This window comes from Paroedura picta, chromosome 3 (assembly GCF_049243985.1).
Source record: "Paroedura picta isolate Pp20150507F chromosome 3, Ppicta_v3.0, whole genome shotgun sequence".
Classification (NCBI taxonomy): Eukaryota; Metazoa; Chordata; class Lepidosauria; order Squamata; family Gekkonidae; genus Paroedura; species Paroedura picta.
The window spans coordinates 121,609,871-121,634,488 of record NC_135371.1 but is presented as its reverse complement, the minus strand read 5'-3'; the positions used below and the strand labels follow the sequence as shown (position 1 = coordinate 121,634,488).

At 42.5% G+C, this 24,618-nt stretch overlaps 1 protein-coding gene across 6 annotated transcripts in view; it reads right to left on the bottom strand.

Annotated features, from left to right (window-relative positions):
• Positions 1 to 24,618, bottom strand: part of NTN1 (netrin 1) — a 183,406-nt gene that overhangs the window by 18,555 nt on the left and 140,233 nt on the right. For 5 of the 6 annotated variants that reach the window (XM_077327511.1, XM_077327512.1, XM_077327510.1 and 2 more), the window contains one exon: positions 8,483 to 8,557. In XM_077327511.1, the coding sequence (XP_077183626.1) occupies positions 8,483 to 8,557 (75 nt within the window). Of the gene's footprint in view, positions 1 to 5,955; positions 6,055 to 8,482; positions 8,558 to 24,618 lie in introns of those variants that run through there. The other variant, XM_077327513.1, reaches the window with a different exon arrangement.

The following is a 24,618-nucleotide window of genomic DNA, read 5'->3' as shown; positions in this document are numbered from 1 at the left end:
GCAAGCTTTTTATATTTTACCCTCACAATGGGGGGCAGCAAGGAAACTAACCACGGTACTTTTGCACTAGATGTCTCTCTCTCACACATAGACACATACATATATGCATAGTCTCATGCTGGCCTGCCATTTGTAAATGGGTGATAAATTATTCAGGGTTTATCTCTGCGAATGCCAAGTTGGGATTTTGTTTTGCTGGAGTGGGCAGGCAGCCATGGCATGGTGGAGTGGGAGGAGATTTGTGTTCAAGAAGGGGCCGTTTTTGTTGTTTCCATTCTTCTGTACAATCTTGTTCCCATGAATTCTCAATAAGCTGTCCAAATACAAAACAAAATCAGCACACTCACTGAACAGAAGTTTCACCTGCTGCCAGGAATTCTCTTGCATGAAGATGTTGCACAGGGGGTGTTACCTGGAAATTAGTTCAGGGTTTACAAACACTTTCAGGAGTTGTTTGTTTTCTAAATGAACAGAATATGTTGCTGTTGGATATTCTGAGCCAGAAAAGGAACTGTAGGATACGCCCCCCGCCCCCCCAATCCATGCAGCAATGAGTTTATATGGGTCTGTTGATGACTGTGACCTCTAGCAGATGAACAATGGCATATGCCACCTGATTATGCACATCTATTGTTTTAACATCGAAGTCAAACACAAAGCAGATAGGAAAGAAGTAATGTCTGCACCACTGTCTGAAAGCAGAAAAGGTCTGAGGAGTCTGTAAACTAGAATGATCACATCTATTCCACAAAGCAAAGAAGAGGAGGTGGTGGAATGTAGTATGATATGTCATTCATATAGGGAGTTTATAGATATTTGACAATGCAAGTTTTGAATGCATCTAATTTATAGATTTTCCACCCAAGATTCCTGTAAATATCACAGTCTCATAGTTCATTAGTGAGATCTGCTTTCACCTTTATACTGTAATCTGTTTTTTGCCTTTTTTTTGGCAAATCTCTGGAAATGTAATCTTTTTTCTTAAAATCAGTAGAAATAGAATAGGAATGTCATGTTTGCTTATATAGGATTGATTTATATGTGTTGTTGTTGTTGTTGTTATTATTATTATTAATTATATTTATATCCCACCACTCCTAGAAAGGCTCATGGCAGCTAACAACAAACATAAACCCCCCCAATAAAACCCCATAAAACAATTTAAAACAGTCAAAACCCACCCAATCACCTTAAAAACCTTCCAAAACATGGTGGTAAGCAACCCAGTTCTAACAATGTTATGATAGTGTTCTCTGCATATACTTAATGTTTTGCTCAATCAGACCTGAAATTAGCAGATTATTTGGAAATAATTTTTACATTAATCTACTGGCTGTTTATATATTTTTAAAATTAGCACATTGGCTGTTAATTGACTTGGGAATGTAAGGCTTTATTTTGAACCTGGGACAAGTAAATAAGGCTCAATGTCTACCTTCAAGTACTGAGCCCTGCAGGTATGAGATATTTCAAGGGAGCGTTCAGTCACAAAGCAGTACCGTGATTTATTGAGTAATGTGTTGCTTTAATTCATCCAGAGAGGTTTTAATCACCATGCTTAAAGTAGTGCTGCCAACAGGTGTGTTCAAAAGCTCAACACAGGGCTAAGAAAACTTCTCACACTGCATCAACAGGATGGGTTAAGATACTGATTCCAATTTTTACCAAAGTTTTTGCTGGATAATAATTCTTTCCCCAGATTCATACCAGCTCTTTGAATCAAAATTCACTAGCCAAATTCAAAAGAAAGAGCATTGTGTATGCACTGTCACAAAACAGTTATCAAATTAATGCAACAAAACAAACCTGAACTCAATTTCCATGATGAATACAATAGCTAAGCAAAGCACAAACATCATGATGGCTGTAATGAAAGCCTATCAAGGATGAAAATCTTCATCAGAGTTTGAAGGCATGTAGACCAAGGAAGGATTATGGTACAGTCTCAGATATGTAAAAAAGGCAGTGGTCCCTAACCTTTTTCAGGCCGGGGACCGGGGGGGGGGGGGGAGAGAGGGAGGCCTGGGGTCCATGAGGGGGAGAGGGAGGTGTGGGCACCGGCATGCCGGCGTGCACAAACATGCAGCCACAGCAGCCGCATGCCTGCATCTGCCACACGCCTGCATCCGCCGTGCACCTGTGTCCACGCCTCCCCCCTGCAATAAGTGAGTGCCACCGGGGGGGGGGGAGGCGCGTCCACTGGCACGCCAGCACTTCCCTCTCCCCACCACGGCCCGGTACTGAGGGCTCCGCGGCCCAATACTGGTCCATAGCCTGGGGGTTGGGGAACACTGCTTATAGGATTTTCAGTACCAATAAGGAAATGGATGACCATAGAATCTGTGGAAATACGGGAAAAATTCCTTAAGAATTTTTTTAATGACAAGAAGGCAAATCAGAAAGTGATGTGCATAGCATTTCTCCTTTATGTGACTTTTCACATTTTAATTGAGGGATTGCATCATGGAGATATGCAACCAGTGGTTGCCTTCTTTTAAATACTTAAGTTCTGGAAACTGTTGTATTTTTGGCAGTAAGAAGATATCAGTCATCACAATAATCCAATGAGTACTCATGACAGTAGCACAACCTCATTCCAATAACTATGATGCAACATCAGGAGAAGAAGTGCATTTTCCCTGCTGTACAATTTTTTTGACATGTGAAATGTCAGGAAAAAATTTTTCCTATCAGGAAAACAATTTTCACAATCAGAATAGTTATCAGGAAAAAATTTTTTTCACAGTCAGAGTAGTTCAGCAGTGGAATAGGTTGCCTAAGGAGGTGGTGAGCTCCCCCTCACTGGCAGTCTTCAAGCAAAGGTTGGATACACACTTTTCTTGGATGCTTTAGGATGCTTTGGGCTGATCCTGCGTTGAGCAGGGGGTTGGACTAGATGGCCTGTATGGCCCCTTCCAACTCTATGATTCTATGATTCTAAATACCCCAGACAAAAGCAGAAGTGGCATCACTCAAGAAATCAAGGCACATTCAAAACTGATCATGTGGAAAAGAGAAATTCTAACTAGAAGTTCACCAATAGGACCTTTGAAAGACTGTGAGACTGTTTTCTGTAGAGGCACCATCTGGTAAAGATGATTCAGTGACAAAACATCCTACTACGGGTGTGTGTAGAACTAGTATCTCCTAGCAAAATGAGCATTTTTCAATTACCTATCAGAATCCAGTTCTCTGTATTTGAAGTGGAACAGAGTACTTAGATGGACTAGTGCATCTGGTCTTGGTTTTGCCATAAATTGAAAGATCATGTTATGAAGAAACCTGCAAAATAATACCATTCAAACCTATCTAGCAGTCTTTCCAAAGTAGTAAAGGTAAAGGTAAAGGTATCCCCTGTGCAAGCACCGAGTCATGTCTGACCCTTGGGGTGACGCCCTCTAGCATTTTCTTGGCAGACTCAATACGGGGTGGTTTGCCAGTGCCTTCCCCAGTCATTACCGTTTACCCCCCAGCAAGCTGGGTACTTATTTTGCCAACCTCGGAAGGATGGAAGGCTGAGTCAACCTTGAGCCGGCTGCTGGGATTGAACTCCCAGCCTCATGGGCAAAGCTGTCAGACGGCTGCCTTACCACTCTGCGCCACAAGAGGCTCTATTCCAAAGTAGTAGGGAGTTCAATTTTCTAAAGCTGGAGTTTGCACATGGAATATTTTCCTGTTTTGCTTGTCCTTTACAATATGAAGACAAATTCTCTATTAACAGTTTATTTTCCTGGGCTCCAAGATCACTGCAGATGGGGACTGCAGCAAAGAAATTAAAAGACGCTTGCTCCTGAGGAGGAAAGCTATGGCAAATCTAGACAGCATCCTAAAAAGCAGAGGCATCACCCTGCCAACAAAAGTGCGTTTAGTCAAGGCTATGGTATTCCCAGTTGCAATGTATGGCTGCGAAAGTTGGACCATAAGGAAGGCCGAGCATCAAAGAATTGAGGCTTTTGAACTCTGGTGCTGGAGAAGACTCTTGCGAGTCCCTTGGACTGCATGGCGAACAAACCGGTTAGTCCTAGAGGAGATCATCCCTGACTGCTCCTTAGAAGGCCAGATCCTGAAGATGAAACTCATATACTTTGGCCACCTCATGAGAAGGAAGGACTCCCTGGAGAAGAGCCTAATGCTGGGAGGGATCAAGGGCAATAGAAGAAGGGGACGACAGAGAATGAGGTGGCTGGATGGAGTCACTGAAGCAGTAGGTGAAAACTTAAATGGACTTTGGGGAATGGTAGAGGACAGGAAAGCCTGGAGGATCATTGTCTATCGGGTCACGATGGGTTGGACACGACTTCGCACCTAACAACAACATAACAACAACAGTTATGAAACTGTTAACATTAAAGTGAAAGCACCAGAGCTCCAATTAGCCATCTTGGTGTTCAAGAACCAGAGTCTGAAGTAACTTCAGAATAAAGAGTTACAGTTTCAGTGGAAAAACTACAAACCTCTGTTAGGAAGTGTGCTATACAAGCTATGGAGCTAAGTGTGCAAGTGCCAAAATATTTTAGCTCTAACTCATGAAGCAAGGACAAAGGAAAATATTGCCAAAACTATGGAGCTGTCCTCCAAAGCAGTGGTCCCCAACCTGCGGGCCGTGGCCCGGTGCCGGGCCACGAAGGCCATGGCGCCGGGCTGCAGTTCCCTCTCCCTGCCCCCTCCCTCTTCCCACTTGCGCCATGCGCCATGCGCGGCCGAAATCGTGCATGCGCGAAAGTGCCGCGCATGCGCGATTTTGGCCGTGCATGCGCGGTTTTGGCCGCGCATGTGTGGTGTGCGGGCGCGGCCCACTGCCCTGCCAGTCCTCAGCCTCAGAAAGGTTGGGAACCACTGCTCCAAAGGAAGGTTGCCTGAAGAGTGAGTTATAACTTGAAGCAGACTCAGAAGTAGAACCAGTGCACCTACCTTTGAGAAAACTACCAGCTACACTATACAACTCTGTGCAAGAGCAACTACGCAAGTTACAGACCAGAGACATCATACCACCAGTGGATGGCAGTACTCCTTGGGAGGGCACCATGCTAATGGTAAAGAAGCCACCAGACAAACTATGAATTTGCAATGACCCAAGGCCACTGAACTGAGCCCTGAAGAAATGTCATTCTCCACTTCCCAATGCTGATGACATATTGCCAGAACTCTCCAATGTCAGAATTCTTTCTTTCTTTCTTTCTTTCTTTCTTTCTTTCTTTCTTTCTTTCTTTCTTTCTTTCTTTCTTTCTTTCTTTCTTTCTTTCTTTCTTTCTTTCTTTCTTTCTTTCTTTCTTTCTTTCTTTCTTTCTTTCTTTCTTTTTCTTATTTTAACTCTCTGTGATGTTAAAATTTTATTTATTTATTTTATTGGTTAAATTTCTATGCCACATTCCTAGACCAGCCAGCCCACGGCAGCTGGCAGCAATGCCTTCTGGCATAATAGGCTCGACACCATTTGGCTGTTTCAGATGACTATGAATGACAATGTAAACCGGCTTCACCTCTGAACTGTTTCAGAGAAGACTAATGGTGGCACTGGAAGGGCTGCCTGGAGTAAAAGTACCAGCAGTAGGTATTTTCATAGTAAGATGATAAAGAAGCTGAGAAGTAGCCTGACCAGAAGCCGTATTCTGGCTTTTCTTTAGAGATGTAGAGACCAAAATACTATACTGAATGCTGAGAAAATAAGACTAAAACAGTGAGAGGTAACATGTATAGAAGGATTAACATCAGGAGAACTAAAAACTTACCCTTACCAAGGCTATCCAAAACACATCAACCCCAGAAGATTTGACAGGAGTACACAACATTATTGGAATTACAATTTTTAAGCCAAGTTCTGCTCCTATTTGGCTATAGTCACAGAATCCATGAGATGATTTACTAGGCAGGATATAGCATTTGAATGGGGGGAGGGGACCCAGCAGCAGGCTTTTGATTTTTGGTAAAACAATTGATCATACACTATTACCTTCCAACAGTTGTCTCTCCAGTGTGAGGCATCTGAAAATGGCCTCTTTGTAGTCCTGTTCTAGGACCCTTCAATTAAATGTGCAAGCAGAGCCCTGTCAAAGACTGAGACAGGAAATGCACAAATCAGCAATGAGCTGTTAGCAGTGATATTTGAAATAGAATAGTTTGATTAATATGTCCATGGCCTGGCAGTCACTCTATTTTCAAACCATAGAAGTCTTGAGACAATAGTCACAGAAACTTTACTGGATGCTCTAAAATGATCACAGGCATCATGAGAAAGGCGGGATTAGAAGAGACACAAATTGGGATCAAGATTGCAGGGAGAAATATCAACAACCTCAGATATGCAGATGATACCGCTCTAATGGCAGAAAGTGAAGAGGAACTAAAGAGCCTGTTGATGCGGGTGAAGGAGGAGAGTGCAAAAGTTGGCTTGAAACTCATCATCAAGACAACGAAGATCATGGCATCCGGCCCTCTCAATTCCTGGCAAATAGATGGGGAAGAAATGGAGGTAGTGACAGATTTTATTTTCCTGGGCTCCAAGATCACTGCACATGGGGACTGCAGCAAAGAAATTAAAAGACGCTTGCTCCTGGGGAGGAAAGCTATGGCAAATCTAGACAGCATTCTATAAAGCAGAGACATCACCTTGCCTACAAAAGTGTGCCTAGTCAAGGCTATGGTATTCCCAGTTGCAATGTATGGCTGCGAAAGTTGGACCATAAGGAAGGCCGAGCATCAAAGAATTGAGGCTTTTGAACTCTAGTGCTGGAGAAGACTCTTGCGAGTCCCTTGGACTGCAAGGCGAACAAACCGGTCAGTCCCAGAGGAGATCAGCCCTGACTGCTCCTTAGAAGGCCAGATCCTGAAGATGAAACTCAAATACTTTGGCCACCTCATGAGAAGGAAGGACTCCCTGGAGAAGAGCCTAATGCTGGGAGCGATCGAGGGCAAAAGAAGAAGGGAGCGACAGAGAATGAAGTGGCTGGATGGAGTCACTGAAGCAGTAGGTGCAAACTTAAATGGACTCCGGGGAATGGTAGAGGACAGTAAGGCCTGGAGGATCATTGTCCATGGGGTCGCGATGGGTCGGACACGACTTCGCACCTAACAACAACAACAACTTCATCTCCATCTTATCCACAAAGTAACAATATGATATAACTGGCAGTAAAAATTGCCCCAACGTTGTTATTGAAGGCCATTATAGTAGACACTGATCCCTGGCTACCATTCTTGGCTCACAAAACTACTCCCTCGCAAGGTTGCCTGACCAGTTCAGCACAAGCAGTAATGGGGTGAAGGACAAAAACTCTTCTGCCTATCAGAGGAGATTTCTTTCAGCCAGCAGGTAGACGACATCACAGAGAAGACATTATCTATAATCAGAGAAGGCAAGATTTCTTTAAAATAATACATCTGTGAAAGTGTTAACACCTCTGATTCCTGGCACACCAGTGAGAATCCATCCAAAAAGAAAGAACCACAAGCAATGGATGAAAGGAATGGTCAAATTAGGTGTGGCACCCTCACCACACAAAATCATTACACAATAGTTACACAGTGATTTATAGGAACAGAAGATGACTGTGATCTAACTCAGGGAGCAACAGGAAGTGAAAGAGATACCTCCAGACTCTAAATCTGTTGAAAGGGAAGTCTTTAGGATGAAAAAGATCGAACCGGGATCAGAAGCTGATAGTAAGCACTCACAATATGGGCATCCATGGAGAAGACCAGCATAATTTAAGGATTATGTAACTGAGTTAGGGCATAACAAGAGACCCTGATTTAGTTCATTTAGAGGATTTATTGATTGTGGTTCTGTTTTTTCTTAAAGAAACAAATAAAAAGGAAGCATCAAGATAAAAGGAACCCTGTTAACATGAGCTGTGTTTCTAGCAGAAAAGTTCTAAGAAAACAGTGGTCTGCCTCTCCCTGCCTATACTTGGCAGTTCAATAAAGCCTTTGTTACAAGCACAACACCTTGTAGATGTCCTTTCACTATCATACCACATGGAATCTACATTCATGCAAAAATAACGCCAAAATACCTACTCTTCTCTAGTCAGTCCCTTGATGCACACGGAATTCTCTTTGACTCCCACACCAATAAGGAGATCACTAACATTCTCTGGTATTCCCCCAAAAACGCACACCCATTCAAATAGCTATCCCCATGCTCTACTCAGGGAAGACTGATTCTTGATAAATCACCAAAAGATATCCAGTATGTTTAATCACTGAGCTGGTATGTGAAGCTGAATTTCTCAGAACAAAGCTCACTTGGCATTATGACTCTCCTTGCCTACACTAGCTGTGCCCATCTGCAGCCCCTATGACAGGTGTCTTCTCCCAGTCCCGACTACACAAGCATATCCTTTGGGGAGGGGGGATGTCAACACTTGAATATCACGTATAAACAAACCATTTCTGATTGTATTTCAGAAAACGAATGGGGCATAACTCATCCCATACACGTGCACTATACGGCATCCTTTTGGGAAAGGAGGGGGTAGCTCACCATAGTCTTTCTTGCAATACTTCTTCATGTTGATCTTCAGCTTCCCTTTGGATGCCTTGCAATACAAATCACAGTCTTCAGGGGGAGGCGAGGAGGAGGAAGAAAAAGAAGAAAACATTAACAAAACAAATTAGTCTTAAAATGAATGAAAGCTTGAAGGAATAGGGAAGGGTGGGATGGGGGTTGAGGGAGGGAGAACAGTAAAAGCTGCAACTTGCTATGAATAAGCAGCATGCCTGTGATATCCATCTGCCAGGACCTGATTGGGTCATCTAATGGGGGCATTCAGTGAAAACCCTTCCTTTCTAAAGAAACTTTTTTCACAAAAGAAGCCATCCTCCTTCTTTTCCCTCCTCTCTCCTCCCCCTCCTCTCTCCCCGCCTGGTGAATTCTTTAAGCTGTCTTCTGCAGGCTGCGGGCTGCCTCCATGGGAGACCCTGGGGCCTCCCTTATTGTGCCACCCAGATCTTTAGAGTGTCACAGCCCCCCATCCCAGTCCTTAAACTGCAAACTGGAGCCTGATTAAAAGCCCACAGAGGCTTCTTTGTCACCCCTAACCCAGACCTGTGTCAGGCTTTGGCATTCATTGCAGAGGGATTCTGGCTGGGGTCACTCCTCAACAAAAAGGGTCAGAGAGGAAATTAGCAGCCCATGAAGCATTAGCAAAGCCTTTGGCGTCCACTCTACTGGAGTGTGCAAATAAAATGCCTCAGTGGGACTGCTTCATTTCTAATGGGCCCTACTGCTGTGATATGATGGTTTTACTCCTTCTGAACATCATCCTGTGTTCTAGTATTACTAACGTGATGCCGGCTTTGGCACCGTTTCACACTTTGGCTGTGCTAGAGCTATGCGATGTCACTTGGAAAACTCTGCATGAAGTTGGGCTCTCTTCATCAGGGGCTATCCTTTGCTGTCATTTTTACTCTCTCCCTGATATTTGGCAGGACTGGGATGAGTGAGCCTGCACAGGCATGTGCCTTTGAAACTGTCATCCCCAGGATACGGCAGAAGGGAATGAGTCTATAACAATGTCTCACTGGTTAAAGCAGCACAGCTGAACTAGATGTAACATTTTACCATGTGGAAAGCATTCTATGTAATGAGTGCAACCTTGTTTTTCTACCATTATTAATCACCAACAGTTAAGAATAAGAACATAATTTAAGAACAACATTTCTCTAAAAAGCCCAGAGCAGCTTACATGGGGTGTCAAGTAGTTTTCTAGTGAGGCATGATCATATCTATGCCTACTCTGTCTACCTTCTCAAAAGTTAATATGTTCCAATATGAGAGGCACTGTGACCTGGTGCACAAAATATGGGGCTCTAAAATAGAACTCTAAGACAGATTATGCATGGCGGCAGCTAAGCTGGGCTGCTGCCAATTCCTAGTGAAATCCCCCAAGGCACAGGGTTCGCCCCGGAGCAGGAAGGGTCCACTGTGGCTCACAGCGGCAGCAGGAGGGGTGGATGGCATGGGGATCCCACCACACGATGGTGAGATAGTGGCATGCTGCTATCCCACCATTGTGGGGGCTGTACATACGCCCTGTTTGGTTCTGGGGCACCGTAAAGCTGAATGGGGCATGTCATGGCCCTGCAGGGACACCATAGTTGGGAGGACGAGCCAGGCCTTCCCTTGTGCATGGGCCTGCCCTGGCCGGGCCTCTGATGGCCACCACAGCAAGACAGGGAACATGGAAGAATCTGTGTTCCCTTTGCCACAAGCCATCATGCGTAAGTGGGGCATGCCAGCACTGGCCTGACTTTCTCGGCTCGTGCATAATTGTTTAACGTGATGCAAGCTAAAAACTCAAGTTAGATTGGCAGTAAAGAAGAATGAAGAGAGATCAAGCCTTTTCTCCAATTATACCTTCACTTTACAACCCCCATTTTTCATACTTTTCTGGTCCTATTCCTTATTTACCCAATTATTATAGAGCTCATATTGTGTATCAGACATTCACACGGTATGCCTTCAAGATCAGATGTTAGTACCCTATGGATGCCCAGAGTGATTCCCCTGATGGAGAAAATGTGACCACCAAAGGCAAAGAATGCATATTATTTTCACTTTCTTTTAGTGCATCAAAAGAAGAGGGAAACTAAGATGCACATTCTTTATTGCCCCCCTCCCAAATACTCTAAATAAACAGTGAATACAAATATATTTTGCAGAAATAATTTTTCTTGGGGTTGGATGAAAGAGTTTTAAGAGCTATCCCCCTTTAAGCTGTCCTCTTTTCCTGCTTTTCCTGAGAGCCAGTTTGGTGTAGTGGTTAGGAATGCGGACTTCTAATCTGGCATGCCGGGTTCGATTCTGCGCTCCCCTGCATGCAACCAGGTGGGTGACCTTGGGCTCGCCACGGCACTGATAAAACTGTTCTGACCGGGCAGTGATATCAGCGCTCTCTCAGCCTCACCCCCCCCACAGGGTGTCTGTTGTGGGGAGAGGAAAGGGAAGGCGACTGTAAGCCACTTTGAGCCTCCTTCGGGTAGGGAAAAGCAGCATATAAGAACCAACTCTTCTTCTTCTTCCTTCTTCTTCTTCTTTTATTTCTTGCCTTTATCCACACTGACATGCAACTTGAAAACTTAATTAATGCCCTTTGTCCGTAACTCTGTTCACACAACAGACACTACATCTCCAGAGTTAGACGAGTTCTGCTGTTTCAAAGTGCCAATGTCCCAACGCCAGCACCAACCCATCCAGTACATAAAATTAAAATGTACAGCAGCCAACATATATACACCATTTGTAGTGCAAAGCTCTAAACCAGGCATTCCCAACCAAGGGTCCACGGGCTTTCCCCCTCCTGCCTTAATGGACTCAGCTACAAGCTAGGGAACCAGCTGCCTCCACTGATCTGCTCCCATGACTGAGTTCTCTTGTGGTTTCTGCATATGGGAGGGGTTGAGCCTGTACACCTATTCCTGCCTTAAATTGCCTCCTGTCGCTCTCCACTCAGTCCTCCTCGAGCCTACCTGTTAAAATGGGTAGATTCAAATAAGTAAGCCGTGTTGGTCTGAAGTAGCACAATAAAATTAGAGTCCAGGAGGGGTTTCCTACAACTTGATGTTGCTTTTGAAGTGCTACAACCATTCATTTCCAGTTTGAACGACATCTGTATGTTTATAATGCACTTAGGTTTAGATGTGACATCTATGTGATATGAAGCAGCTGTGAGCGCAGTCCCCACACCATATAGTTTCTACTTACTTTATCATCCTGCTGTTCCCTTTGTTACAGGAGAAGGGGCTGCCACGGCGTTTAATTAAGACCTTCTAAAGATGGATGTTGGAGGGTTTTACCCTTCTAAATGATGTCAACCCTTCAAAATCCTTCAGGAAATTAAGTGTATTCTTTTTGGATGTGCTTCAAAAATAAATACAAGCAATGCTATGGAATCTAAGAGATGTGCCTTCTTTTATAAGCTGCATTCATTGCTGTCCTTAATGTGTTTCTTGATTTAATAAGTGAGAAATGATACTTTATATAGGATCTGAAGAAATATTGTCTTGCTATTAAGAAAGAAATTGTGTGGATAGATTTGAAGAAACCAATATATCACAGAACTGACTTTCTAGGGTTGCCTGAGTCTAGTAGACAGGGATGTTGAAAAGTATATGTGTGTGAAGGGGATTCTACAAGCCCTTGTGTATCAAGTTCTCTGAATTCCTAGCTTTCATTTTTTAAAATATCTCTACTGCTTCCCATTGCAAAGATATACTTTTCCCTTTATAACTCCACAATGGAAAGGACTAAATAATTAAAAAAAAAGAACTTGGAGAGTTAAGAGAACCTGGTACATATATTTGTTATAATATTGTATTGATATGATTTTCTAATGTAAATTAAAATTTGGTCTCTTTTTTATTCTATAATCATAAAATCATAGAGTTGGAAGGGGCCATACAGGACATATAGTCCAACCCCCTGCTCAATGCAGTTTCAGACTAACATCCATTCCACACAGCATTAATGTTGCTGAAGTCTCACCATTGTGTAACGCTTTTTTTAACATTATGTACAACATCGTACACAATCTGCAACACTCCTGCAACAATCCCACAAAAATTGCTTCATTGTAGCGCTTTCCCCCTAAAAAACGTGCTAGACTCTTGAGAACAACCTGCAACACATCCAAAAAAGACATGTGCAGTAGCAAGAATGTCCCTTCCTAACCTCTCGCACCCGAGCTTCTGGCATCACGATCACCATTTTCCCCCCTTAAACTGGCAAAAGCAACAAATAAGCGATGCTTCTTTGGCTGAAATCCCTCCACAAGCAATTGTCTGTAAAGTTTCCGAGCACAATACAGCCCCCTGTTTGACACTGCCCTAATTTCGGCCAGAAATGGAACTGGGGGGGGGGGTTAACTGTAAGAGCGTGTAAACGATTAAGCGCCAGCTCCCATGCCAGCAAAAAAGGTCTTTCTGACACATCGAATGAACAGATATGCATTGCTACATGGTTTTTTCCGGATTTTTAAAAAACAGTTTTTAAAGGGAAGCACAAACACAACTGACGGCCAGGGGTGGGAGGAAGCGCGGAAAAATACTGCCTCCTTTGTTGTGATTTCAGCGAGACTTGTGCGTTACGAGAACAGCGCTAGTGGGAGAGCCTTTTTCCCCAAGAAAAACGGCTATGTGCATTACCGAGACCTGCCGCTATTGATTGCAGCGCTTTTCAATAGCACTCAGATTTAGCTACATTGCCGGTTGTGCGGAATGGCCCATAAGCATCCAAGATAAGTCCAGCCACTGCTTGAAGACTGTCATTGAGGGGGAGCTCACCACTTCCTTAGGCAGTCAATTCCACTGCTGAACTACTTCCACTGTTGACTATTATATTTTTCCTCATATCTATCCGATATCATTCTCCATGTAGTTTAAACCCATTACTGCAGGTCCTGTCCTATGCTGCCAACAGGAATCTTTCCCTGCCCTCCTCTGACAGCCTTTCAAATACTTAAAGACGGCAATAATGTCCCTTGTCAAGCTCCTCTTCTCCAGGCTGAACATTCCCCTCAGCCTTTCCTCATAGGGCTTGATCGTTATAAATGTAGAATAGTGAATGTCATTATGGATTAAACAGCATAAACAAACAATAGTGTAGCTTAAGTATGTGACTACACTTTTGCATTTTTGGTTTGTAATAGATCTTGTTTTGACTTAAGCATATATAAAGCTGAGATCAGTAGTTAGAACTATTCCCCCTCATAATTAGAAGTGATTTAATTATACTTAAAACACTATTAAAGAAATACGCTTTTAATATTATTTTATTATCTGATACTTGGCCTTTTGTAAATGCAGCTTGGCTACTGCAGGTATTAAGCCTCATGTAATAAGACAAGTCTTTAAAAAATATATACCAGTAAAATAAATCCCCAGGATCCCAATGCTTCTCATTCAGAACAGCTACATAAACAGCACCCAGCCTATATGGCTCCAAGTTTTGTGCTAGATAATGGTAAAGAGGTCAACTGAGATAGAGTCTTACTGATTTAATTGCTAAAGATTATTGTGACATGAATTTTCTATACAACCCACTTCATCTGATACAGAATGTATATCCCAGAGGTGTTGAACTCATTTCTTCTGGAGACTGGATCTGATATTAATGTCACTTGGTCAGGCCAGGCCAGGTACGCCATAAAATGTAATGTCAGGTACCAGAAGGCTTATATCAGTATTGAAGCTTATAAACTAATGAATGATGTGAAGAAAATGAAGAATGAGAACTTTTTGTGCCTCACTACTACAGTTTTTTCATAGTGAAAGTAAATGACAATCAGTTCAGGACAGGTTTTGCTTCTTTTTTTTTCATTTTTTTGTACTGTACCTATGGCAGTTTTATAGTGTTAATCATAACTTAAGTCAAATCCATCATTTAATAGTCCTGACCATTTTCCTTTACTTCTATTTTAACTTAACAGCTATTATTCTATCAATGGTATCAGGGAGCCAAGTCATTTGTTTTGTAAAGATTTTTGGTTTGGGTCATGGGGGAGGTGCAGATAGAATCTTTCTTCATGGCTCACGGTCGTTCTCAGAAGCTGTGTTAATCGGTATTTTAATTGTATATGTTTCAACATTCTAGAACATACAGAATACATTAGGTTAGGTTCACTCTAGAACAGGGGTGGTCAAACTGTGGCTTTCCAGATGTCCAGGGATTGGGGCTCAGTAACTGTAGTCCATGAACATCTGAAGAGCCACAATTTGGGCACCACTGCTCTAGAATAACAAATATAATTAAAATTAATTATTATTTACATGTGAATTCTTTTCCCTATCATAAGTTTCACAGTCTGGTCTGTTATGCAGATAAAGGAGTGTAAAGTCTCACCCTAAAAGCATCTCAGTGACTAAAAGCATCTCAGTGCAAGCCCAGCAAGTATAATTTCAGCAACTCTAATTCTCGCAGGAGACTTAATATGCTTTAGCTCTCTTGTGGAAAAACTTCAGCCACTTCAGATTTGGAAGGAGATTTTGGAGGAGGAGATGGAGGTGGAAGAAAGGCAGCCACCTACCAACAGCTAAAATGATGTGATCATTGCAACAGTGCATGTATCACAAAGGTCCAATAACCTCTCTTAGTTGCTCTACCCACCAGAATGTTTCTGCTTGTCTCTAGTGAATCACCTTGTTGTAGGCAAATCTGAAGCTGACATCCTCAGCCTAGTGTGCTTTCACACACACTAAACAGCGCACTTTCAATCTACTTCCTAGGAACTTTGCAACAGGGTTTTTACTGTGTGAAATGGCAAAATCCGCTTTCAAATGGTTGCTGAAGTGGATTGAAATTGCAATATTTAGCATCTGTGAAAGCACCCATATCTACTTTTATACTTCCAAAGCTGTGTCACTGACAATGTGCACAGCAGCTAACTCTTCAGTCTTCAAATTCTAATCTACTAAATGTTTGGTCACTGTTTCTATATAAACAAGACAGAATTGTTAGATTTTTAAAAGACATTGAGTAAAAGTTGGATTCTCCAACAAATAAGGGAAAGCCGGAATTTGTATTTCATCAGGTTTCCATAGCCCCACTCTCACTGTAGTGAAAGCATTCCTTGACATTCTTAATTAATGATCCATCATACAGATCTACGCGCTAACCACGAACACCGCGGAGTATGGGAGTTTGCAATAGGGAACAACACATCATATAATGGACATATCACTCAGAGAGATCGTAAGAGCAGAAATTCAGACCAAAGCACCCTGTATAAGCTATCATAAGTCCATAGGTGTAGCGGTTAGATTTCTGGACTATAGCCAGGGAGATCAGGATTCAGATTCCACACTTGGACATGAAGTTCACTGGGTAAACCTGAGCCAGACATTCTCTCAGCCTACCTTACAGGGTTGCTAAGAGGATCAATAAGGAATAGGTAACTAGTTAAAGAGATCTGATCTCCTTGGAAGAAGCATGGATTAAACTTTTTAACCACTAAATAATATTTTGCATGTGAATGCTTTCAATGTTCAGAATGTTTCATACATTATCATAGTTTTTTTGGTTTTGTTTTTTTAGAATATCAGTGCTGTAGATAAGTTACTTGTCAGTGGGGATGGGCACAAAGTGAGAAAATGTGGTTCTTGTCACCAGGAGGTTCATTCATGAACTGAACTGGTTCATGGCCCCTCAAACCCTGCTAAATGAGGCCACAGTCCCTTTAAACAGGGTTTGCAGAAAGAAAACAAACCTGCTAAGTGACAGGGAACAACCTGCTCCCTGACATTCAGCTGATTCAGGCTGTCTTGTGTAGTCCCTTTAAACTTTACAGCTTTCTTGGGGAAGAGAAAGGGTTTATAGGGACTTGGAGTATCTATAAAACCTGGGTTTCTGCTCTATCTACAAACCGCTTTAGAAGTTTGTGGAAGTTTATAATGGTAGACCTTTCACAAATTTCATTTTGCAAATCACAAACAGGAAAATAATTGTGATATATTTTGCTTTGTGCTTCAGTTCATGCCTATCCCTACATTTAAGTTCTAAACAGAAATCAAAATCCTCTTTTTGTTCCATGCAATAATTTCTGCCTACTTGCATTTTTTGTAACACATTTTTACCTTCCTAAATAAAGCTGTCATTCTGATTTTATTATATTTGGCCCTCTGTCCTTCTTTTTGTTGGCAGGACAGAACAAAGTAGTTAGCAGTTCTTCAGGATATCAGCATAGAGGAGTTAGTAAATTGCCAATACTTTTGGCTGATCCCCATTATTGAGGTCTCAGCATGCATCATGGAAAACTGAGGCTCTGGCTGATTTGGAACACACGAAGCTGCCTTTTATTGAATCAGACTGCTGGGCACCTGGTTCAGTACTGTCTACTCCAAAGGACAACAACTTTTTATGGTCTCAGGCCAAAAAAGATATTTGCAAGCCCTGTTACCTGAAGCATTTTTAATTACAAATGCCAGTCACAGAATATATATGTGCTGCACTGCTGAAACACATATAAATTGAATGAACAAATAATATCCACACAGAGCCTCTAATATCCACAAATAGATGTTGATCTGGTAATAGCATAATAGAAGCCACCTTCTGCTTGAAAATTTGGGGCATTATCATTTCTAACTTCTAGAGAAAGTACAATAGGAGTCCATGCACTCGTTCTAGAGTTATTAGGATCTGCCAAAATTTGGAGATCAGGAATCTCTGCCAAATATGTCTTCCATCCTTGGCTTATTTTGCAGTATGATTTTAAGTATTCCTTAAATGTTAATGACTTAAAAGTGGCAGGAGTATCCTTATAATTGTATAATGAAATAGCATATTTATGAAAGATGGAAACTTCTGCCAATAGGCTTGTAGACAGACCACTTTTATTTATTTATATTTATTTATTGGACTTTTATCCCGCCACTCTCAGATGAGCTGGGAGGCTGTTCTTCCTGATAGTGAGGGAGATCAATCCAATGGAAGCTGAAATAAATTTCCCCTCAAAATCTTCCCTGAAAGTTCTTCTCTTTGGCAAATGCTGAACATTCTTCAGATATTCTCCTTATGTGTTTATATTTTGCATTTAAAGGTTTTTGCCCTATTACACAGTATCTGACAGGTGGCATGCAGTAGCAGTCAATATTTAACAACTAGGGGCAAAGCCCATTGTATCCAGGAATACAACAGGCACTAGAGCGAGGGGGTGGAAAAAGTAAGTGGACAGGTGTCCAGTCTGGAAGGACATGTGGCTGCAGGGGTGTTGTGTGGGTTGTGGTGGCGTGGCTGGGAATGAGGGTGGGTGAGTGGAGAGATGTGTGGCAAGGATGTATACTCTTCAGGCTTAGTAGAATATGAAAGCGGACTGACCTGTGGGAAGTGTGGCCTGGCTGCTGTGTGTTTTGATTAGAGGAGGATCTCACGGTAGATGACATTTTTTGTCACAATGCAGTCAGACTGTGGGAGGAACATTCCCTGCCCTGGTCCTGGGGCAACATGTACCTTGAGGTCTGGGAAAAGTCTGACTCATGACATGGCAACATATAGTTGGGTTGAATGGAGGTGTGTGGCTGCAGGGTGAGGTAGGGGAAGGATGACATGGGATGGGTGGAGGGAAGGGTGATGTGGAAGAGGTGAATGGGAAAGATGAGATGGTGGTGGTGCAGGGGGGTGGGTGAGGGTAACAGCAGCATGGAAGCAGGCTAACTGGGAGTCAGGGTATGGATGAGTGGACAGGCAGGTGGACAAGAGATAGAGTGCAGAGGAATGGGGGGAGTGAACAGCCAGTCTGAATCTCACAGTGTGACTCTGAGGCATTGTACAATTTTGAAGTCCCATGTCCAAACCTCAAGAAATATTTCCAACCTAGGGGTAGCCAACTTGCAGGTGGGGCCTGGAGAGCTCCTGGAAATACAGCTCATCTCCAGACTATAAAGATCAGCTCCCCAGGCAATTAGGGCTGTTTTGGAGGTTGGACAGGGTTGTTGTGCAGAAGAAACATTTAAGGTCTCCCATGCAGATTGTTGTGGAGTTGAAATACTTGAGCCTACCGCACAGGGTTGTTGAAGCTTTCCAATCAAACTACACCTACAAATTAAGTCATCAATCAATTACAACTCCTTCGAGTGAGAGCTAATTAGCACATTTCCAATTAAATAATAAATAAATATGGAAACAAAAATTGAACTAAGCATTACTGTTTGAATTCCACACATTAACCAATCCCCCCCAAACAAATCTCCCCTACAATTAATAGGAAACTGCATATTTATTCAACTTAATTCAATAAATTTGGGTAAACTAATCTTTCCTAACATTTCAACCCCACAAACCAATTACAGAATAATCAATCACCTCTGACTACACATGCACTCCACCCTAACCCCCTCCCCTCTCTCTCACACACACACTCACAAATGGCTTCTGAGATTTCAATTAAGAAGTTCAGAAGCTGGCCCACCAAAACATACTCCACCACCAAACAAGTTCAATTTAAGTAGAGCAAATTAATCAATCCCAACAATCACCCTATTCCATCAAGCAGAAAGCCAGGGTACAAATCTGTACCCTAGAAAAGAATAGAACACTATCCAATGCAAAACCCTAAACAAAGTCTGGCCAAAAAGAACCAAATAAGATCTAATAAGGATGGCCTGACAAAACTAAGCTAAACAGAGGCCATAGTTAATGTTAACGTTGCAACCGTTAGTTATGAGTTGTTATGAAAGCACTGTTATTAGTGTTATGAATCTTTATGTTCTCCTATGTTCTATGTAAACCGTCCTGGGCCGCAAGGGAGGGCGGTATATAGAAATAATTAAATAAATAAGATAAAATAAAATCAACTGCCAGGGTCTTTCAGCCTCTCCTTATGGTATAGCATAATCCAAGTAATACAGGTTAATCCATTAGGGATGATTCCAGCCTCTATGCATGTAGACGAACTTGATGAGACTTGGGTTCCACCCTATCTTACAATTCTGTGTTTCGATAATCTGGGCTCGGACTGAGTTTATTAGTTTTAATAACTTCAAGATCAACTTCAGAGCAGCAAACGGTTCCATGGGTGACTGTAAAAATATTTTTGCCGAGCCAATGTCTGCTTTCTGTGCCAAATAACTGCAATTTCCTCCAAATGTTCTGCTGCTTTTAGCCCTTCATTGACTGATCCTGTTTTTATGTTTGCTGCCTTAAATGTAATGCTGCACAGAGAGGGTGGGATTTTGGTTCCTATGCAATGGCTCTGTCTTTGAACCATAAATTAGCACAATGCTTTGGGAAATCTTTCAGAAAGCAGGCGGTTTCATAAGGACTAGATGTTGCATAGGATGCTGGACTAGATTAATCATGGGCCTGATTCAGCACAGCTATTTTACTAAAACTGACTATTTTACTAAAACTATTTTACTATTTTACTAAAGATGAATGCCTCCGAGGAACCCAGGTAAAGATTCATAGGAAATCTGTATCTGAGACATCACATCTGACAATCCTATACAACGGTCTCCATGTTTAAAGCAACACTAACAGACTGGGTTGCGCATCAAACATGCTCTAAATATTTATTTGTCCCTTTGCTTCTGGAATCATGTTATATTTTCTCACACATCTTTATTTACAGAAAAAGCTAAAGTCTTTTAATGGAAAGACTCCTTTCTAACAAGAGCCATTATAGTACCTGCTTCATTTACACATAGAACCTGGCTCACAAATCACTTTTAATTTAGATTCTCACATCCAGCTTTTCTAACATTTCCAGCCAAGTACCCAGCCTTTCTCTCATCAAAGCATGATTTCTGTACTCCCTCATTTCATAGCAAATAGTCACCTAAGGTGGCTAGGGAAATGGAGTCACAGCAAGGTACTTTATATCACTAAAAATAGAAATCATATGGGACAATACAGCAAAGATCCCTTCAGATCCTATGAAGAAGGTGGGGAAAGCCCTCCAAGGAGTGGGATCTGGCAAGTGGCAGGTATGAGAGAATGGGGAGAGAAAATGGAGCCTGGTGTGGATGGGTAGTTTCCGAAATCAATACTTTCTCATTCACAGGCAGGCTAATTCACTTTGACTCCAGTGTTTCTGGAAACAGAGGACCAAAGTATATTCTGGAAGCATCAGGGGAGGCGACGTTTAGGAAGGCTAAAGGGATGAGGACAACATCTAATGGATGCTACAAAAAAACCCACAGCAGTTTGAGAACCAGAGGAGAGCAAACCATTCATGTGGAAGCAGCCTTAGGATGGCACCACCAATCTGCTCTACATGTGATAAGAGGAGGACAGTTGCTCCAGCTCTGTGTAAATTTGAAATCAGATATCCCCACTGATGATCATTCCATCAAGTTGCATCACAGGGAAGGGAGAGATAAGTGACCCCCCCCCCAACCTTTTGTTTGGGAATTGCTATTTAAATTGTCCCCTGTTTAGTCATTATGTAACCATTACATAAGTTATGTAAGAGCTGGAACTTTAATTTGAATGCTTCCCTCTTCCCCTACCGATATCACAATGATTAGAATACAAACCCTTATGGCAGGAAGCCACTAGTCCACGTCTGTGAAATAGGTTTAAGACTTTAAAAAGTACACAATAAATAATGTGTCTTTTATGCTGTCTAAATGTCACTGGATTTACTTAGATCTCCCAACAAGGAAAGAAAGAAAAAGAAAGAAAGAAAGAAAGAAAGAAAGAAAGAAAGAAAGAAAGCTCACTTTAGCAACTAACCTGCTTTGAAGTCACATTGATAATAGCTTTGTACGATTCTCAGGTGAATAGGTCATTACTTTGACTTGGTTTGGCAACTACTAAGGAAATTACATTCCAGTAGCAGTCACATGATCACCTACTGCATATGCAAGCCTGCCATGACCTTTGCAGCTGGGCCACATTTGTCTAGAAGCACCGTTTATATAAACCAGCTGCAGGCAGAGATGGAGTCATTATAGAAATCACATCTGCATGTACAGCACACATGTGGAAGTGTTATGTCATACAAATGGAGCCTCTGTGGAGTGCGACCCGGCCTACACATAGTTGGTTCAACTCATTTTGTTGCTTCAAGTTGCAAGATTTCAGCATGGCAGGGGAAGGTGAGAGGTTGTATCGTGCAATTTCTTAGATCTTGTGGAGTGGCATAAGGCTAGAAAGATTTCAAAATTCTTATTCCAAATGGTTATGTTGTTCTCTCTGTTACACATCCCCCTCTGTCCCTTCCTCTCTCCCATTGGTACCTGTGTGGAACAGGAACTTCCTGGGAACTTTAGTGACATGTGGGATTGTCCCATATGAACTAGGCATCAATTCTGATACTGTAACAGGAATAAAATAATAATTGGGGCTTTGGAGAGGACATAAACTGATTTTCAGAAAAGGAAATCTTGCTTGGACAGGGATCCTTCTCTTCCTTATTCCTTTGGCATGTCCATTCAGTGACAGTACGGCAGCCAGACTGAAAAGTGATTGATAATGGATATGTGAGCGGTCAAGAAAGGGGGTGCTGTTAAATGTGAACCAGCCCAAAGAAATTCCACTGTGCAACAGTGTTCATCATGTCTTGAAAATGACAATCAGCTAATGTGTATGGATTTTTTAACATTTAATCCCTAAAGTCAGATTAAAGCTTTACAGCTGACAATGACCTATTGCAGGGAGAAGTGCAGTTCAGTTCCTAGGGTGAGTTAGGGAGGCAAATACCCAGCCATATCCACACATTGCGAGAATACGCATTTTTTCCATGGAGAGGGAAAGTGTGGAGGAAGAGAAAGAACTTGTGCTTTCTGACATGTCACTTCTAGAGGGTATCTAGAGTGGTTCTTCATATAGCGATGCCTCTGTCTGATACCCACTTTAGCAGCTGCATAATGCTCCCTGCTATAGCAAGTTCAGTGTCTTAGAACAAAGGTGCTGCTAAGGCCAGGGTCCTGCTGCTCAGACATATTACTGGAATGTAATGTTAAAGTAGAGAAAGATGTGCCTGATGCAAAGGAGGAGCTGAAGGGAACAAGTAAAGCCCTGCGAACCCCCTGCAGCAATAACTGCTATTAACCTCACCCTTGGAACAAGGCTGAACAAATGAGTCCCCAGCAATATCCTTTCTTCTTGCTGAGCAAGATTGATTGGAAAACAAATTGGTGCAAATAAAGCATGAAATTAGATTAAAGCTTCTCACTCAGGGCTGCCAGGATGGAAATCAACACTTGGGCAAGCTTCTGTGGCAGCTGAGGCACCATTAATAAACCCATCCATGGCCCTTCCTTGTCCCTGCAATCTCATATCCCAAGAGAATGCACCCTTGGCCAGCACATTATTATCATTCATGTTTCTTTCCTGCTTACAGATTGTCAAAGGATGGTTCATGAGACTGTACTCATGAACAGCAGACTGCTAGGCATACTGCACAGTTCCTGGTTACAGCTGCCCTGAAGGATACAGACTTGTAGAGAACTCCAATCTGCCTGATTAAATACATGAATAGGAAACCATCTGTCCTCAACAACTGCAACATAACCCATTATAAATTACCAGCTTAATAGGATTTCTTTCTCTGCCTGAACACACACAGAAGATTATCTATTATGCTTACTGTTCATGGCCTATCTGTGTGTGGGGGGACTAGAAGCAAAATAAAAATGTCTAGTGACAGATTTGTTGAATTTTTCAGAAACTAAAAGCTGTACAGTTAGAAAAGATCCATAAATCATGAAATCGTTAACACAGTCTGGATTCCCAGCACCATGGCAAAACCATCACTGACTGAGGTCCAAATCACGCTAAGAGAGCCCAGAATAAATGTGCAGCTTTCCCATGTGAGGTGTTCCCCTGACCACCTTACTTGTGCAAGAAGTTAACCTGTGAAAAGGAACAATGAAGCTCCTGTCTTCCCCAAGGATGGACACAAAAGTAACACATGGTCTGAGAGGGAAACTAGGTGAACTGGTTGGACACTTTCACACATGCTAAAAAAATGCAGTTTCAATCCACTTCAGTAACTGTTTGCAAGTGGATCTTACCATTTCACACAGTATAGCTCAGTTGCAAAGTGCATTGGGAGCGGATTAAAATGTATTATTTAGTGCATGTGAAAGCACTGAGTCAGGGACTGTTCAAAGAGCATCTGAGGGACTGCCTCTCCCAATACGTTCCCCAGAGAACACTCCATTCATCTGGTGCAAATTTGTTGGTAGTCCCTGGCCCCAAACAGATCTGCCTGGCCTGAACAGAGCCAGTGCCTTTTCAGCCTTGGCTCCAGCAAGGTGGAATGAGTTGCCGGCTGAGACTAGAGCCCTGATGGAGCTATTAATGTTCCACTGGGCTTGTAAGACAGCACTCTTCCACCAGGCTTATGGTTGAAGCCAGGACAACCTAATATGAGCCTCGCTCTGCCCCTTGCAGATCTCCACCAGTTTCCCTAACAGTGATAGTGAAACCATAATAACAAATGGGCAGTGAAAAGAAAAATGGCTGGAACATCAGTTAAAGTCATTGCTAGTCAAATAACTGGTTTAATTTTAACAATTTTAATTTTAATATTAAATTAGTTAGAGATCCGGATGACCAGTTCCCTTCTTGGGAGCCTATCAGGGGTGGGGGCACTAGTGGAGGGGCCCTACGTAGGCTGGGGATACCACCAATAATGGGCCAAGGGAGGAGATGGTGGGAGGAGATGGGACAGAAAGACAGGGAATTATAATAGTCCTTTAAGGTCCCGGCCATGGAGTTTCACAGCTGGGTGCCTGGACACACTCACTGCTCTTCTACCCTCCATTCCATCCCCAGACATGAGAGGGTGGAGGCTAGGGAGAACCCAACACTGATCTTGTGTAAGGCCAGGTCAATCATAGAATCATAGAGTTGGAAGGGGCCCTACAGGCCATCTAGTCCAACCCCCTGCTCAATGCAGGATCAGCCCTAAGCATCCTAAAGCATCCAAGAAAAGTGTGTATCCAACCTTTGCTTGAAGACTGCCAGTGAGGGGGAGCTCACCACCTCCTTAGGCAGCCTATTCCACTGCTGAACTACTCTGACTGTGAACATTTTTTTCCTGATATCTAGCCTATATCGTTGTACTTGTAGTTTAAACCCATTACTGTGTGTCCTCTCCTCTGCAGCCAGCAGAAACAGCATCCTGCCCTCCTCCAAGTGACAACCTTTCAAATACTTAAAGAGGGCTATCA